This window comes from Genypterus blacodes, unplaced genomic scaffold, assembly GCF_046128005.1.
Source record: "Genypterus blacodes isolate CSIRO-AG114 ecotype Tasmania unplaced genomic scaffold, CSIRO-AGI_Gbla_v1 ptg000025l_1, whole genome shotgun sequence".
Lineage (NCBI taxonomy): Eukaryota > Metazoa > Chordata > Actinopteri > Ophidiiformes > Ophidiidae > Genypterus > Genypterus blacodes.
In genome coordinates this window covers 196,775-215,000 of record NW_027466838.1, presented here as the reverse complement: position 1 = coordinate 215,000, position 18,226 = coordinate 196,775, and the positions used below count along the sequence as shown (strand labels likewise).

General features: G+C 48.6%; 1 protein-coding gene across 1 annotated transcript in view; it reads right to left on the bottom strand.

Annotated features, from left to right (window-relative positions):
* The window catches only part of foxp4 (forkhead box P4), a 79,898-nt gene that overhangs the window by 36,287 nt on the left and 25,385 nt on the right, over window positions 1–18,226 (bottom strand). Inside the window, exon 2 of the mRNA XM_076143501.1 lies at window positions 10,894–11,073. Coding sequence (XP_075999616.1) covers window positions 10,894–11,064 — 171 coding nt within the window. The 5' untranslated portion in view covers window positions 11,065–11,073. The remainder of the gene's footprint in view (window positions 1–10,893; window positions 11,074–18,226) is intronic.

Genomic DNA, 18,226 nt, shown 5'->3' with positions numbered 1-18,226 from the left:
CTCTCCCTCCATCCCTCTCCATCTCTTCCTTTAGGCAGAAAGCTGAGCTAAAGCTGTGTCAATGCTGCCGGCCTCCTGGGTCGGCGCGGTGATCCCTTGTATCCTCGCGCACTAAGGTCTTCTCACTTCTCACACCAAACACACCTACACACTCCCGACATACATGGTCTGGCTCCTCTTCCTCACTCCTGGTTCTTCCTATCTCTCTCTGTCTCTCTCTTGGAAGGGAATCGTGGCTCCACAGAAGAAGAAATGCGAGATACGTTTGGTAAGAGGATGTAAAGCAGTGAAGTATCAGCTCACCTGCGTTCAAGAGGCTGGGCCCGTATGAGCACACACACACACACACTCAAACACACACACACACACACACGCACGTAGTCAGCATTTGCTTATTAAAGAGCTGACAGTTAGTGGGACTGTGATATGACTACGGGGCGTCAGTGAGTGAGAGCTCGGTCACGGTCGCGGTGGAATCTCACGTATCAAATACATCACTGTCAGTCACCACACACACCAGATTGCTTTCCCAGATCACTTCTCCTTCTCCTTCTCCTCTCTCTCTCTGTCTCTGTCTATCAACCCGATCTGTCTGTCGCTCACCCCCCCCGTCCTCTCCTCTCCGCATAATGTATCCCCTCGCAAAAGTTTGCCTGGCGCTTGTCCAAGTCTTCCGTCTTTTTCCCGTGCCCTCCCCTCTCCCTCTCCCCTTCCACAAATCTGCTGCCCATACTCGCTTTATTCGCCACAGTAAATTCTGAGCGCAGATACGGGCTAGACAAGAGACCGAAAATAGATCGTCCGGGCCCGGCGACTGGAAACCGAACCTTGTGAATGCAGCTGTTGGCCTTATGAGGGGGACAAAGGCCGGTCGCCATTACAGCAGCTGTGGGATTGCGAGGGGTAGATAGGGGTGAAGCCGTATTCGGGGGTATTTACGGAAAGATTTAGAGACGGATTTGATTCCGATCCGACACCGCGGCGGCCGATTTCAGACTTTCGTTACGAGAAATGGCGTAACAGCAGGATAAAGCATCAAGGGGGAACATCGGGGATAAAAATGTAACCGGAGCGATGATGTCAATCACGGCCAAAGTTGTGTCAGCAATTACATCAATCAAGGAAATCATTTGCAAATTCCATAAATGAATTGCATAATGGATTGGGGGTTTAGAGTGAAGCGGTGCAGTAAGGAAGCAGGGCCTTGTGCACGCTGTGTATTTAGGGTGATCAGGGGGTTTTCAGGGGGTAAACATACAGGGGTAAGGGGCAGCTTCAACCAAAGCCTGCTAAAGCCGCTCAATTTCACGGTGGGTTACATATAAACTGCACTCTGCCAAGACTTCGCCCCTTCTCCTCTTGACTCTTCCTCACGTGCGGCCTCTCTCTCTCCCTCTCTCTGGTATTAATCAGGTCTTTCCGGCCTTCCCCTTCCATTTGTTTTTCGCTCACGGCAACGTGGAACCTTCACAAACCGTTTGTCGAACCAATATAACCGGGCAGGGAACACACAGCGTGGAAAGAAGAAAAAAAAAAAAGAACCTCAAAATTTGCGCCGGAATTATCTGGGACACCTTCGGAAACGCCAGCCAGACACAAATCCCATTCAACTATTTAATGTAACGTTTCCGCAGTATAAAGGCGGAGCTGGAGAGATGAGGTTTTTAAAGTGGCTGAAGCCGGCCCAGACTGACCATTAAAGAGAGGAAAGGCCGCCTTCCAGAGCCAACGCAATAAAAACTCACAAAACTCCAAAAGAACTTCAAAATATGCCGTCATGTTTGAAAACCCTGGCCGCTTTTAGATAGTTTTTTTTTTACATCCTATTTTTCACAAAAGGGACCTGTTTTAAACTCCAGGGACCCTGCCGTTTTCCAGATGGTTCTCTTCAGCGCAAAAGTGTTTTGTGAAATGAGGAAACCTCTCCCCTTCAACTCTGTCCCTACACTCATCTAACGTTTCTATTGATTCACAAGAGTGTGTGTGTGTGTGTGTGTGTGTGTGTGTGTGAGTGCGTGCGTGGCTGTAAAAAAGGAGCTGAGTGAATACCCAGGACTGCTTTATGTCACGACACAAGCCGTCATCACGGGCGCAAGCACGCCGCCAAAATATGTGCTGCTGCTTAAAGAGATTTCTGCTAAGTGGAGAAGAGGAATCGAGAGAGAGGGAGAGAGAAGTGAGAGAGAGAGAGAGATGAGGAGGCAGAGATAAAGGTGAGAGAGAGAGAGGGAGGGAGAGGAGGCAGGGGGGAGAGAGACAGACATACAGAGAGAGAGAGAGAGAGAGAGAGAGAGAGAGAGAGAGAGAGAGAGAGAGAGAGAGAGAGAGAGAGAGAGAGAGAGAGAGAGAGAGAGAGAGAGAGAGAGAGAGATTCCCTATAAATGCAGTTCTTCCTTTCCTGAAGGCCTCTGCTCGGTTCATCCGGTTAATTGATTGCAAATAACTGTACTGATGTTCCCTCACGCGCACACACACACACACACACACACACACACACACACACACACACACACACACACACACACACACACACACACGCACATACACGTCATACATTATATACACATATGCAGTTTTCCTGTGGTTTTCAACTCAGCTCGTTTGGCAGGAGAGGAAGGTCTCACTCCAGACAGACCCAGCCCACAGCGGAAAACACACACACACACACCACACACACACCACACACACAGAACGTTCAGTATACCTCGTCACATTTAGCTGTTATTTAGTTTAAAGTAGGACAGATAAGTCGTTAGGTGGAAATGCGTCTGAGCTGTGTGACCTCCGCCGTTCAGGGGTTCCTGAGTGGCTTCTCTTGCCCGGCTGAAGTAGCTGGTGTGTGGGGAGAGTGTGTGTGGAGCGGCCCCTGATGAGGATAGCACTAGCCTGGCAAGCAGGCCGCACATATGGAAACGGTTTAGCTGTTATTATTAATAACCAAAAAAAATCAAACTAATAATGCATGCGAGACCCTGCCAAGACTCGACTCAGGAGACAGAGGGAAAACACATACATACACAAACAGAGACTGTCTACCATGCACGCGCACACACACACACTCACACACTCAAGCCTATTGGTTAAACAGAAAAACACGTTCCTAGTCAGTGGCCTGTAAAAGTATCAGCCTGCCCGCCTGCTTCCACGGAAATAAAACTCTTTCATGTCTTTGGTTCAGAGGGTTTTTACACCTGGTTGTGGCTGTGGAAATGGAGGTTTGACACACCCTCACACCCACCCTTACCACACACACACACACGCGCACGCGCAGGCACACACCGGAAGAGGGTCAGGCATAACAAAGGCTGACTGTTATACGAAAAAGTTTGAGTTCTAAAGATTCACAAAATCTTTAACTTCCCCAAATGAGTAGCAGGGGTGTGGCTAGTTCCAAAAGAGGAAATGGGGACGTGTGTGTATGTGTGTGTGTGCACTGGGCTGTGTGATTCAGTCAAAGGGTGAACACATCCAGATGTAATGTGGCGTAATATAATAATAATAACTTACAGCCGAATACAAATTGACTTTCTTTTCTTACTTTTTTCCTCCTCACCAACAGAATCATCTCAGGAAAGCGGCAGTTCAGTTTCAAAATCGTCAACTTGGACTCGAACTCAAAGTTTCTTCTTCTTCTGAGGAGACGAGACTGAAAGGCTTTCTGCCGTCCTTCAGTCCATCAGTCCCAAAACCATACGAGACAGAGAGAAAGACATTCCTCTCTTCCTCCCTGTTGACTCTAATCTCTCCTTTAAAATGGCATAGAACCACTGCAGCCTAGCTTATTAGCAACACTTTAGGCCTCTGCAACCATTATGTGTGTGTGTGTGTGTGTGTGTGTGTGTGTGTGTGTGTGTGTGTTCTTTGTGTGCATCCCAGGCTCTCCACTGTTTCCAGGGAAACTACTTAGCAGCCTTGTAAGTGATGCACAATTTGTCTTTACTCTTTACTTTCTCTCATTTCCCTCTTCGTGTCCACCTCTCTCTCCCTCTCCCACACACACACACAAGCGCACACACACGCTAACACACACATACTTTCGACATTGGGTAAGAACATTAAACGGCAGGAAGAAACAAACTGGCATCAATAAATGCAGAAGTTGTTAGAGAGAGAGTCGAGCATTTGCACGTATGTGGGCATGGTGTGTGTGTGTATGTGTATGTGTGTGTATCGTAAAGGGGTTGTAGTAGTAATGTGTGCATGTGCGTGTGTGTGTGTGTCTTTAAGTGATGTGCCTCTAATGAACCTTCAAACAGTGTGTATGTGAGCACGTCAATTTAAACCAATTAGCTGCTTCTTTTTGATTGAGACACACACACACACACACACGCACGCACACGCACACACACACACACACACACACACACACACACACACACACACACACACACACACACACACACAGTAACATCGCAGTGTTACTGACCAGCGGCATTAATGAGGTCATTCAGCTCTGCCTCCTGACCTATGACCTCTTCAAAAAGGCCTCAGTCGCCATGGCAATACCCTCCGGACACATAGAGTCAACAACTCACTCGCACTCAGAAAACAGAAAATGCTCTGCGTGTATGTGTGTGTGTGTACTGAGTGTGTGTGTGTGTGTGAGCGGGCACTCATGTACGTGGGCGTGCGTGTGTGTTATTTACCTGACGGTGCCACACCACGCCTTAAGAGCTTCCAAACACTCCCGTGGCAACCAAACCTAAGCAAAGAAGATGTGTGTGTGTATCACCTCACTGTCTCCACAACACAGACACAGGACAAACACACACATGCACACACACGCTAACTCGCACATCTTTTTTTCCTCCTCCTTCTTCTTCTTCTTCTTCGTCTCCGAGCCTCTTGGTTTGTCGGGGTCGACCAAGCGTGAACGAGCTGCTGCCGGCTGATGTGGCCTGCTGGACCGTGTCTCCCGCGCGCCTCTCCCTCATCTACGGCCAAAGCCTCGCTCAAAACGTAGCCGACGGATCAGCGGTACGACAGCGGACGACCTCGCGGAAAGAAAGGTACACGGACGCCGCGGTGCCAACAAATAACGCAGAACGAGAGCGACGCTAAGTGCCGCCCAGAGGAGAAGTCCGACCCCCGACGCAGCGGATTCCTCCACCTCTCTGGCTGGAAAAAGCCGTAAATTTGTTTTACGAGTGCTCGGCATCCCAGTGTTAGGCCGCAGACACACACACACACACACACTCAGATGTTCCACTCCTTCAATCAATCATTAGGGGCAGATTGATCGAGAATAAAGGGAAGCAAAAGTTAAACGTCGACAGATTAAAGGAGGTGCTTGAGCTTTTAAGTCTCTCAGAGGAAGTCGGTGCTCCATGGGTCTCTTTGTATCGCCGCGGTAACAGCAGTGGGTGTTCTGTAACGCTTGGCAACCAGCTCGCCCCCTTCCCTCTGTCTCTGCCACGACCTCTGGCGACCTGTGAACTGTGCCGACCTCAGACATAAAGGGCGAGGGGCGAGTGGGGGTGAGGCCGGGCCCCCCTGGACCGAAAGGGGGGAAAGCTTTTAGGGGGTGACAGCACTCGAACAGGAGGAGGAGGAGGAGGCCCGGGCAGCTGATTTACTGGGCCCGCGCTCACACACACACAGAGAGAGAGAGAGAGAGAGAGAGAGAGAGAGAGAGAGAGAGAGAGCGAGAGAGAGAGAGAAGAGAGAGAGAGAGAGAGAGAGAGAGAGAGAGAGAGAGAGATGGACAGGCAAAATCACACACATGCAGTAAGTACGCAGTAAACTGAAACCTCGGCCGCAATAACAAACTAAAAACGCGCCTGAAAAAAGCGCCTCTTCATCTTCCTCCTCTTCGTCACCTTCCACCACTGTTATTGGTGCTCCTGACCTGAAAGTGAACCCGCTCGGAGAACCAGAGGGTCAAACAGGACATTAGTGTCCCAGTGACCAACATTCACCCCTCGCAACCTCCCATAATTCAGACGACACACACAGACACACACACGCACGCACACACACATCTGTACCGCCGCATACGTCTCATAACCTCTCCACTTCGACTCGCAGTATGTCCGTAATTATCCAGTCTGGCCTATTTAACAGGAAGCCCATACGTTATTGGAATCACCCGGCATCTTTCATCGTCCGTTAACACGAGGCCAAAGCCCACATGTGTGTCGGCCAAGCGTCCAAAACCCCAAAATACCCATGTGTGCGTCACACACACACACACACACACACACACACACACACACACACACACACACACACACACACACACACACACACAGACGCATTGCAAAACAGCGACATCTTTCATCAGTGTTTGTGTATATCTGAGATCTCTATCGGTTCCCCCTGATCTCCAGTCATCACTGCGGCTCCTTAATTACACCCTTCATTAACTCCCATCAGCTGTAGGCATGTGTGTAAACTGTGCGTGTAAGAGAGAAAGAGCGTGTGTGTGTGTGTGCGTGTGTGTGTGCGTGTGTGCTCAAGTGAAATTGAAAAGAAAAGGGAGGAAGTGGTAGAGAAAAAATGGAACATGACAAATGGGAGGGGGGGGGGGGAGAGCCAAACTCCAAACCAATTTCTACAACTGCCTTTGTCTGAAGCAATGTTGCTTTTGCACCCAAGGGGGACGAGGGATCACCGCTACAATCTGCCTCTCACTTTCCATTTGTGTGTTGGAGTGAGAGAACGAGAGAGAGGGAGAGAGAGAGAGAGAGAGAGGCGCTGCTCGTTTAGCCTTTAGGAGTGGCGCTCCGAAGAGGAAACGCCACCTCTCTGTCACCGTCTCTCTCTCTCTCTCTCTCTCTCTTTCTCTATCTCCCTCTCTCTTTCTCTCTCTACGCGTCATCGCCAGCCGCTACTACTGTGCCTGCCGGATGAATGGATGCCGAGGGAGGGGAAAAAAGGAGGAAATGGGAATGGGCAGAGAGAGAGAGAGAGAGAGAGAGAGAGAGAGAGAGAGAGAGAGAGAGAGAGAGAGAGAGAGGGCGTTCAAAGCACCGCAAAGACTCGCATCTGTGAAAAAAGGGGAGATGGGAGACGTTTGGGAAGGAAAGGAAAGAACTGAGGACACCTGGTTCTTGTCAGAGAAACGCACGCCCTCCACTCACACACACACAAACGCTGACATACACACACACACACACACAAGTATAAACACACACACATTGAGGTTTGTTAGGCTTTATCCTGCTTACATTTCTCCGCCGCTATGCATCATTTCACGTCTACACCCGTGCCCGGCACCTCCACCGGAGAGGGAGAGAGAGAGAGAGAGGGAGAGGGAGAGAGAGAGAGAGAGGGAGAGGGAGAGCGCCCTACATTCTCCACCGCACTCTCACTTTCTTTCCGCCCCTCTTTGCCGCTCTTCATCACCCACCCCTCCTCCTCCCTCCCTCCCTCCCTCCCTCCCTCCCTCCTCTCTTCCTCTCTCTCGATGATGGGGCAGAACTGCTCTTCTCCCCCTCTTCCCTTTCTTCCCCCTCTCTCTCTCTCTCTCTCTCTCTCTCTCCTGCTCTGTTCTTTCTGGGGAGGCAGACAGGCCACATTCCACAGGGAGGCCCAGGCGCCCTTTTCTGACACGTCTCAGCATTACACCCCTCCCTCATCCCTCTATCCCTCCTCACCAGTCCCCCCCCACCCCACCACCACCCATCCTCTCTGCCCCTCCTTTTTTACCTCCTTTCACTCTGGCTGTGTGGCCCGTCTCCCACAATCCCACTCTCCACTCACCTACTTCCACATTTGACCGTTGACAATCTACCTGTGACCCCCTCTCACTCTCTCACTCTCTCACTCTCTCACTCTACCATCCTTCACTCTGCCTCCTTCTCACTTCCTCATCCTCCGCAGGAAGAAAAAAGATGGACAAAACTCCTCTGACACAGACCGGGGAGACGGAAGGGGTGAGAAAGACAGACAGAGAGAAAAGAGAGATAGATGGAGAGAGACAGAGAAAGAGAGAGAGAGCGAGAGAGGCCAGTTGAGGGGGTTTGATGGCTGGAGATGGCTGTGATTTCTCTCAGGTTCCCAAGGGGCCCAAGGAAAGACGGCTTTGTGTTCTGACAACACAGCACTGTCGGGAGTTGTGTGTGTGTGTGTGTGTGTGTGTGTACGTGTCACACAGTGTGTCGGTGTGTCTTTTCTGCTCCAGTGCGCGCTGGCATGGTGTTTAAGCACCAACACTGGCCTGCACTATACAGCTTCAGGTGAGAGACTCAAGCGTGGAGAGGAAAGGAAGGAAGGAAGGAAGGAGAAAGAGGAAAGAGAAGAGGAAGTATGTCCGAGATGCGGCAATGCAACGCCGGCGTGTTGGCAACGGTAATGGCGGCAGTGGATTCGACGGTGAATCCCACACCGCAGCACCTCCTTCCCAGGTGAAGGAGAGGCTGAAGCGTTTTTAAGATATGTCAAAGTTTGCTGAAAGTTTAATTTAGGCCAAAATAAACAGCCAGCCTCTGATTGGACGCCACTAATGGAAGCGGAGCAACGAAACGAGAGCGAGGGAAAGAGAGAGAGAGAGAGAGAGAGACGACAGGAGAGTAATTGTGAAAGGGACAAATCGTGTTTAGTGAGGCAGACATGATGAAAATAAGATGTTTTGCATATTCTATCACCAGGGCTGTTGTTTGCTTTGTGTTCGTTTAAGAGTGGACACACACACACACACACACACATACATACACTCACTCACGCGCACGCACACACACACACACACACACACACACACACACACAGAAGAACAACTCTGCTAATTCAATTTAACATATTTAAAAAATTACTTTTCAAGAACTTCTATGTGTGATATTTAAATGTTTTTTTCATTAAAACAAAACAGATAAGATTACAAAGATTTGTCTGTCACACACACACACGCACAATCACAGATGCATTTAATATAACAAAATAACTTCAAAGTGTGTAAAATAAAACTGAATAACTGTGTGTGTGTGTGTGTGTGTGTGTGTGTGTGTGTGTGTGTGTGTGTGTGTGTGTGCGCGTGCGTAAGACATCTTCATGAACTCTCTCTCTCTCTACTTAGACGCTGGGATGTAAACGTTTGTGGCGAGGCGAGCGTGGATCTGGAGGAAAGGTTGCACTTGTCCTCCTCGATCGGAGAGGGAAAAAGAGGTACGGAGAGAGAGAGAGAGAGAGAGAGAGAGAGAGAGAGAGAGAGAGAGAGAGAGGGGAAGAGGAAAGGATGGAAAGCGGAGAGGGAGGTATGTTTGTGGTTGGTAACCCGCTCAAAGAGAGGAAATACCAGCGCACGTGAACACACACACACACACACACACACACACACACACACAGGTGCAAAAACAGAGGGAGAGAGGAGACACGTCCGAGAGAATAAAGCCCGGCTTTGTGTGTGAGCTACAGGTTTTTTGGGGGTTTTTTTTGGGGGGGGCGGGTGTATGTGTGTGTGTGTGTGTGTGTGTGTGCCCTGGGCTTGGAGGTTGCTGAGGAAGCAGCAGGGTGAGGATGGAGTCAGAGCAAAGAGCTGTGAGTGTTCTTCGTCCACCTCAGGCTCCATCATCATAATTAGGAGGAGGAGGAGGGGAAATAATTTTAGCTGCAGGGAGGAAACCCATTTTTTTTTTTTTGGGGTTTCCTCCACTAGAAAGTCAGCTGGTGTTGGAGAGTCCAGAACTCACACTGACCCTCTTTGACAAGCAGACATAACACACACACACAGGGCCAGAGAGAGAGAGAGAGAGAGAGAGAGAGAGAGAGAGAGAGAGAGAGAGAGAGAGAGAGAGAGAGAGAGGCTATAAATATGAATTGCTTATGGAATGAAAAGGAGCAGCGGGCAAATGTTGCAAAAGCCAAGGAGAAGAAGCTGACGACTTCCTCAGAACATTCTTGCGAGATTATGGACAAATTACTAATGATGACTAATATAGGCATACCTCTGGCCTGTGTGTGTAAGAGAGCAAGAGAGAGAGAGAGAGAGAGAGAGAGAGAGAGAGAGAGAGAGAGAATGCATGGATCCTTTAGAGAGCAATCAGACCAGAGTTATGTGTATTTTGGGGGAGAAATGAGAAATAAAATGTGATTTTCGATCCAAAAAGTTCCGGGAAGTTTGGAAATTCTGTTTGACGCAGTTGCCAACATGAGTGTGTGTCTCTGTCTGTGTGTGTGTCTTTGTGTGTCTGTGTGTGTGTGGATATGGTAGGCCACTGACGCACATGGGGGAGGCAAGATAAACAGCACAACTGCAGACGCTACATGCTGACGTGTCATACATACACAAACACTGCTGCACGGATCAGTGAAATAATAAAACAGAAAGAATGACTACGCCTGAAGCTATGACACACACACCCGCACACACACACTTCTTGAGCATCAGAGTCCGGTATCGTGACGTGCAGCGCCACCAGCGTGTTAATGTATTTTTAAGGCATAACATGAACCAGGATTTTGACTTAAAACGTGTAATCATGTAATGGCAGGGCGGGGGTGTGTGTATGTGTGTGTATGTGTGTGTGTGTGTGAGTTATTACAGTGAACTTTCTCCCAGTGGAATCAGTTGGCAAGAAAGGCAAATAATGAATGATGAATAATTAAAGAAATGACAAGCAGACCTGTCAGAAGCTTTTCACTACACACACATGCATTGGCTGACAATTAACAGGGCCTGGCTTAGTGCGTGTGTGTGTGTGTGTGTGTGCATTGTCACATCTTTCACATTATATAACTGCCTGGTGTACATGCTGTACTGAACATATGCTACCCGAGTTGCACAAGCGGGAGACATTGCAAAACAAGTCTCACAAGAACACACACGCACACACACACACAGGTAGATATGTAAACATATACGCATACAGCATGTGACCAATCATGTGCATGCACGCACCTGGCACGCACACACACGTGCATGCCCACACACACACACACACACACACACACACACACCTGTTGCTGTTGCAGGTGCAGTAGATCGACCGGGCTGATCTCTCCGTTCATGTCCCCGTTGGACCCGCCCTCCCTGCCGCCCCCGACGTCTGATTGGCTGTTGAGGCTGCTGACTCCATTCTGGTTGGACGGCGTCGTTCGAATGGTCTCAGAGGCTGATTCCACCATCATCACTGGCACCTGAGAGAGAGTGAGACAGAGAGTGTGTGTGAGGAGGGGGGTGGTGGTGTGTGTGGAACAACAACGCACAGATTGAACAAAAGTGACCAGGGCAGTTTGAGCAGAGAGCAAAGCAACACAGGCAGATAAAGAGAACAATTGTGTGTGTGTGTGTGTGTGTGTGCGCAGCTTTGGTCATGATCCGCCCACACAAAGACATGCCCAAGTGGCTACAAAGCAACACCTGATCCAGACGCGTTTTATTTGTGTGTGTGTGTCTGCGTGTAAACGTGCGGAGGAGGATCGGGATCAGACGCGCGCCAAATCTAAACTGACGAGGCTGTTAATACTCCACTATACAGTTCAAACACACACACACACGCACACATTTCTCCAATAATCAGAGGTGGCGTGCACGTGTGTGTGCTCTGCGTGTGCGCGCCATGAGCAGGTCGTCCTTTGAAGCGTGTGGCGTTTGATGCACCTTCTCTCTAATTAGAGCACGCGCCTTCCGCAAAAAGTCGACAAACGCGACGTTCCTGGATGTGTTGTTGTTTTTTTTTTTTGCAGAAACGACGCTCGCAAACACGCCGGCGCATTTGCCATCGTTAGGCAGCCCGAGCGTGGGAGAGAGGAGACAGAGAGACAGACACACACGTAACACACACAGCTGCTAATACAAAACAAAACAAGCTTCACACAAGCACGCAGCCTGTGAACTCCTAATGACGAGCTCCATCTCGTCTTTCTGCCTCATCCAGTTTTAGAAATGAACACACAACCACGTAGTTTGACAGGGAAAGTTCTACTGTTTTTATTGCCGCAACACAGAGTGCGAAACACATGCACACACACACACAACAACGTCGAGGCATTCTGTGTGTGTTCCAGAGGTGGCGTGCAACCCTGGGTTTTCTGGGGAAACAATAAAAGCCAGTTCGCGAGAGAATCAAACTTTTGTGCTCCTCTAAGCCGCTAGCAGGTGAACGCACACGTGTGTGTGTGGGTGTAGGTGTGTGTGTGTGTGTGTGTGTGTGTGTGTGTGTGTGTGTGTGTGTGTGTGCATTTTCTTTCCTGTGAGAAAGTGCTGGTGGCTCTTTTAGTGGAATGTTGCCAGGTACTTGCTGGAGAGAGGGGATCAGAGTGTGAGTGTGAGTGTGTGTATGTGTGTATGTGTTTTTTAGGCTGGGTGGGTGATGGGATAATTAAGGGTCCAGGCCAGGGTGCTAACAGACACCTCCATCCTCCTACCAGTGTAAGGCTGAGCAGCCGAGCGTCACTGTGACATTTGAAAATTTGTCTTTTAATCTCCGACCTCGTCACTCTTCCTCTACTTTTCCTCTCCTTCGCTCCATCCTTTATCCGGACCCCTGCTGAGTCTAAAGGCTCCCTGTCCCCCTGACCACAGTCCACTGACTTTGCACTGCGGCAGAAACTCCTCACATCATCGCACGTCTCACTGAGCGTGAATCACCGGCCTGCTATCTTTCACCACGGCATGCTGTAATGTTCTATGTGTGTGTGTGTGTGTGTGTGGCCATCTGCTGCGCACTCTTCCTCATTGACCTTATTAGCAACGAGGGGGAGAGAGATAAAGACGGAGCGGCGGAGCTCACAGGTGGACAAGGACCTAATGGGAAAACGGGGAGTGCGTTAAGACACGAGTACGTGCTGTCTCTCGCACACTCAACGACTCTCACACACACACACACGTACACACATTTCCACAGGCAGTGTGTTGCACTCCTCTAAAGGGTGTGTGCTCTGTCATATCCTGTAATGGGTGTATATAAGCTGGTGTAATGGAGGTCGGGAAAAAGGCAGGGGCATAAATCTGCTCTGAAGTCTCTGATTAGGGCTGTGACACACACACACACACACACACACACACACACACGCGCGCACACACACACACACACACACACACACACAGACAGACAGACAGACACACACACACGCAGTTTTAAGTTTAAGTGTTTCTGGCAGTGAAGAGGAGCTGCCCGTGCAGAGGCCTGCCTCAACCCGCTACACACTCTTACTAGTTCTCTCTCTCTCTCTCTCTACTCGCTCAGACCCCCTCCAGCTGAACCCCTGACCTGACAGAGAGGGAGAGCGGGCAAAGAGAGTGAGAGAGAGAGGGAGAGAGAGAGGGGAGAGGCATTCCCACCAGCCGGAGGGGACAGAGGGAGGGAAGAAGGGAGGAGTGCAGATCAGAGAGATAAAGAATGTGTTTGCAGGAGAGGGAAATAAAAGGCCTCCTTTGCCTTTTAATTGGGATGGAGAAGAGACGCAGGGAAATGGGACTCAACATGTTTCTGATGACTCTGATGTGTGTGTGTGTGTGTGTGAGTGTTTCAGTGTGAGTGTGAGTATGTGTGAGTGTGAGTGTGTGAGTGTGAGTGCGTGTGTGTGTGTGTGTGTGTGTGTGTGTGTGTGTGTGTGTGTGTGTGTGTGTGAGTGTGTGTGAATGCCTGCAGTCTGAGAAGGCTGATACCTGTTTGTATTGCGATGGATTAGCTCACAGCGAACGACGGCTGCGTGTGTTTATGTGTACGTGTCGAGGGTGATTGATGAGCGGCAAGGGGGGGGGGGGGGGGGGGGGGGGGGGGGTTGCACTGGGGGGTGGCGGGGTTGAGATCCAATCCTGTTTCAACAAGTCGCTCGCTCTGTGCGCCGCAGATACACCAGCTAATAATAATCACGAGTCGACTGCGGCGCTTTGTTGGAGGGATCGCCTCTGTCAGATTCCTGCTGGTCACTGCTCATCAGGACGCCTTAGCCTGGACCAGCTCCACTCTCCCGTATATTTGTGTGTGCGTGTGTGTGCGTGTGTGTAACAGACTCGCTTGTGTACAGCGTGTGGCTACATATTTATGCATGCATCTGTGTTTACAGCAGCTTAGCGCGATAATAAGTCTTTATCGTGTTATGCCTCATGTGGGAATATTTCCAGCAATCCCCCAACGCCTGTTCTGTTTCCTCTGCCTTGCATCAGCTCGCAGGAACGCCGCTTATTAGGCAAAGAACTGAGGGAATAAGGGAGGGGTGGGAGGGAGGAGGCAAGGGGAAACAAATCGTCTGCTCCGGTATCCACACTCCATCATCTCCCGACTTTCATCTGACTCTTGAATTATCCGCCTAGCTCCCCCCTGGTTACGCCTGGTAACTAGTGGCAGGTTCAATAGACAAAAACCCTGGAAAACATTAAAGTTTCCACCTCGAAATAGAATCCACATGAAGTTATTTCTATAAACTTTGATGGTTCAATCGATGGAAAAAATTTTCAGAGGCAGAAACGTTGTGAACAAGAGCTCTCACCTGTGTATCGTAATTAAGAAACAGTTTTTTTGAAAAAGCCTCTGCCGACAACAAATGCCTGCGTGGCTTCATGGAGCGTTTGTTTCCGCAGTTACACCAACTTGTTTTATATTCATCCCGAACCAGAAAACGACAGAAACCAGAAAGAAGCTCCGGGGTTCGTGTGTGCTGTCTCATTTCAAGCTTTGAACACAGACACACACTGATCAAAATTTAGCAAAAGTCTTCCACGCCCAAATTCTCGACCAACGAGCGGGCGACAAATTGTAAAACTAATCAAAACGAGGGACGAGGCAATAGACCATTTCGATAAAGTCGGACAGAAACGCTGAGCCAAACAACGTGTCAGGGTGGGTGGGGGTCTGTAAATGTGTAAGTTCTGTCTGCTACAGTGAAGTAATATTGATCTTCGGTTTCAGGCGGTGACAGAGTGTGTGTACGTGCGCACACAAAGGAACAGCAATGAGTAAACATGGGCTGTATTATTTATGTTCCAGTGATACTGAAGCATTCACTTGTGAAGGGACAAGGTGTGCTTGTATAATCACGGTTTCAGGGCAAAGGGCAAATGTGTGTACATATTTACGTGTGTGTGTGTGAGAGAGTGCATGTGCCTTTTGTTGACTAAACCTTTTTTTCTTCCCAGTCCTGTACTTTTATACTGACTGCACCTTATCTCCTCGTGAGCCAAAGTAGGACTGAATCTCAAAAGCAGATCAATAAATATACTTTTTAAATATTGCTTCACTGGGATTAGTACAGCCAGTACAAGTACAAGTAACCCAATTGTAATACATTTGCTCACATGTGGCACATATTGGATGATGTTAAGTGTGCCAACTGGATTGTGCAACTCTGGCATCGGCACATAATTGTCAATCAAGCACTTAGTCTATTTATTTGCTCTCTTGGCGAGACCTGATGTCGCACAACAGAGAGGAGACAGACAGACAGATAAGAGCTGAAAGGACTTAAGACTGAAAGTCGCCTTATTTTAGGTTAGTTAATGAACTCTGCTGTGTCGGTAACAAACACTTGGCAGCAGATTGACAATAGTCTGCTTTTCCTGCTGCTGGGAGGACGACAGAAGAAAGAAGAAGAAGAAGAAGAATAGAGGGGATCACAGGGACGAATCTGCGTGGCATTTCTAAGTTACTTCAATAAAAGTGAATGAGGTCAGAGGAAAGCAATAACACAAGCTCTTCACACACACACAGACACACTTCTTCCATCCAGCCCAGGTAATTCCTCCACGTGAGGCTAACGCTAGCAGCTAACAGAACTGCTCGGGGCTACCGTGGCTGCACGCCAGCGCTAACAGGTTGGCTAACGACCGAAGGCTAAATGCTAGATGTCTGCGGCTGCCCTGGCCCGGCTCCAGTACTAACAGGTGAACTTCATTACCCCACAGATGGATAGAGTGGGGTATCTACTACAGACTGGCTGGCTAGCTTCAAAAGAGCACCACGAAGTCCGGGGAGAAGCTAGCAGCACAGCACTACAGCCTGACCCCCATTACTGTGACGTTCTGTCCACCATTGCTGTTGTCAGGGGGAGAGGAGAGGAGCTAGCAGACGCTAAGAAACGCTGCGGCTATATAAACACAGGCACTCCTCAACTTTCTGTCTGCCATATGGCGCTCAGGCTGTCTGGGCGTATAAGTGTGTGTGTGTCTGTGCATGTGTGTGTGTGTGTGAATTCTATAAGCCTTTTCTGTGTGTTAGCTGTGTGCAGCCTCTCATATCTACTTTTTCTACCCCCCTCCCTGTATTGTATTGTATTGTGTGTGTGTGTGTGTGTGCCTCTCTGCCTTGCACTTCTCTGAAGACAAAGTCCCTGTTTACTGAGCCCATAAAGATTAGCCTCCCTCAGTCAGGTGGGTTCTGGAGCCATAGGTAAACACACACTCGCATTCCACACCGATGAGATCGCTGCGTATGTGTGTATGACCGGGGCAAACATACACTACTGCCTTCACCTCGACCCTCCTTTAGAGTGCAGTAAGTGATTTACCAGCTTGCCGGCTGCTGTCTGTTCGAAATACAGGAGACAGACACACACACACTCACACACACACACACACACACACACACACACACACACACACAAATATTTGTAGAAGGAGAGGACTTCATGCACACCTCATTTATCTGAGCCTAAAATCACGAGTTGTACATTCCTAAAGAGGTACAGCTCAGTGTGTGTGTGTGTGTGTGTGTGTGTGTGTGTGTGTGTGTGTGTGTGCGTGCGTGTGTGTTCCCGTGTGCCAGTTGGAAATCATCTTGTGATCGCGAGGATGAAAAATCCCATCTCTCCCCTTCATCCCCCCCCTTTCCGCCTAAGAGGTAATGGAGGCTGAGGTCAGGCAGTGACAGTCCACGGCGCTCACACTCAGGTTGTATTTAACACGGCGGAACAGAGGTGCAGAGGGGAGGTGTGTGTGTGTCTGTGTGTGTGTGGGGGTGGGGGGGGGCAGTGTGCGAGGAGGCCAGAGGAAGGCGACGTGCCTTTATTTGGATCTGAAACCAGCCAGAGCGCAGCAGAGCAATTAGCAGCTCTGTCCTGTGAGAGCTCTTTATTAGAATGACCTTCACTGTGTGTATGTGGGGGGGAAGAGAGAGAGAGTGTGTGTGAGAGAGAGAGAGAGATGTGCAGAAGGTGAGGAAATCTGAACATTTTTTAGAGAGATGAAAAGATGTCAGCAGGGAAATGGACAAATGAGATGAAGGTGAAATAGACGAGTAAACTGAGATTAAGGCTCGTTGACATTTCATTTTTGAGTTTGCACTATAGATGTGGCGCGCTGAGTGTGTGTGTGTGTGTGCATGTGCAGAGAAAGTGATCTTTTTTTCTTACCCTCAAACTTCACAAACTTGGATGAGTTCACTGACAGAAATTAATGCACACACACATTCACAAATACACATTCAGCCTTCTGAAGTGTGTGTGTGTGTGTCCAAACCAATTAATCATATGAAGAAAAATGGACACCTCAAACAAGAAAGTGCTCCTCTTCTTAGCACAGATATCTTCCACCTTCCACACTAAATTACCAACTTCCTCACTTTAATTATACGGGACGATTTATGTTCTATAGCGTGAAAAGACAAAATTGTGGATGAAACAGAAAAACTTTTTTAAACGTTAAAAGACGAAACGCACCCCCGTCCCCCCAGAGGCACAGCTGTTTCCTTTAGGTGGAAAATAATTTCATTTGCGATCTAAATCGGCATTGAAAGTAAGATAAAGGCCGCAGATTTAATAACACCTGAAAATAGGCAACGGTGTCGTAAAATAGAATAAAAATTTAAAAAGTGCCACAATGGATTAAAATAGGATTGTTAAAGAAATAAATAAATAAATATCAAAGTGGACATGATATAATTTTATACATCGGCTTTCAAGTCGGGGCACTTTGCATTTCCTAGTTAATTAATAGATTGGATCAGAGCGAGTTTAATCAAATATAATTGAATAAGTCCACACTAAAAAACAGGCCAGACTTTAAAGGAGACATGCGGAGGAAATGATAGCATGTCCACTTCTCAAATTAATTGAATTTTAGTACTTTTGAACTTGGTCCAAACTGTTACTGAGGTAATTAATTCACATCCTATCCAAAAGTGCTAAAACAAGATGATATCCCTGAGCGCTCGGTGCAGGCGGATGCGTAGACACACACACACACACGCGCGCATGCATGCATTTTCTTTCTTTAAAAAAAGCCAAATAAAAATCAACAGTGTTGCACATCACTGACAGTCTATAATGAATTCCATGTAATTGTTAGTTTTTTGTTCTTCTTGCTCTTTTCTCCTCACTTTTGTCTAAGAGGCCACCACTAAAATATTAATAA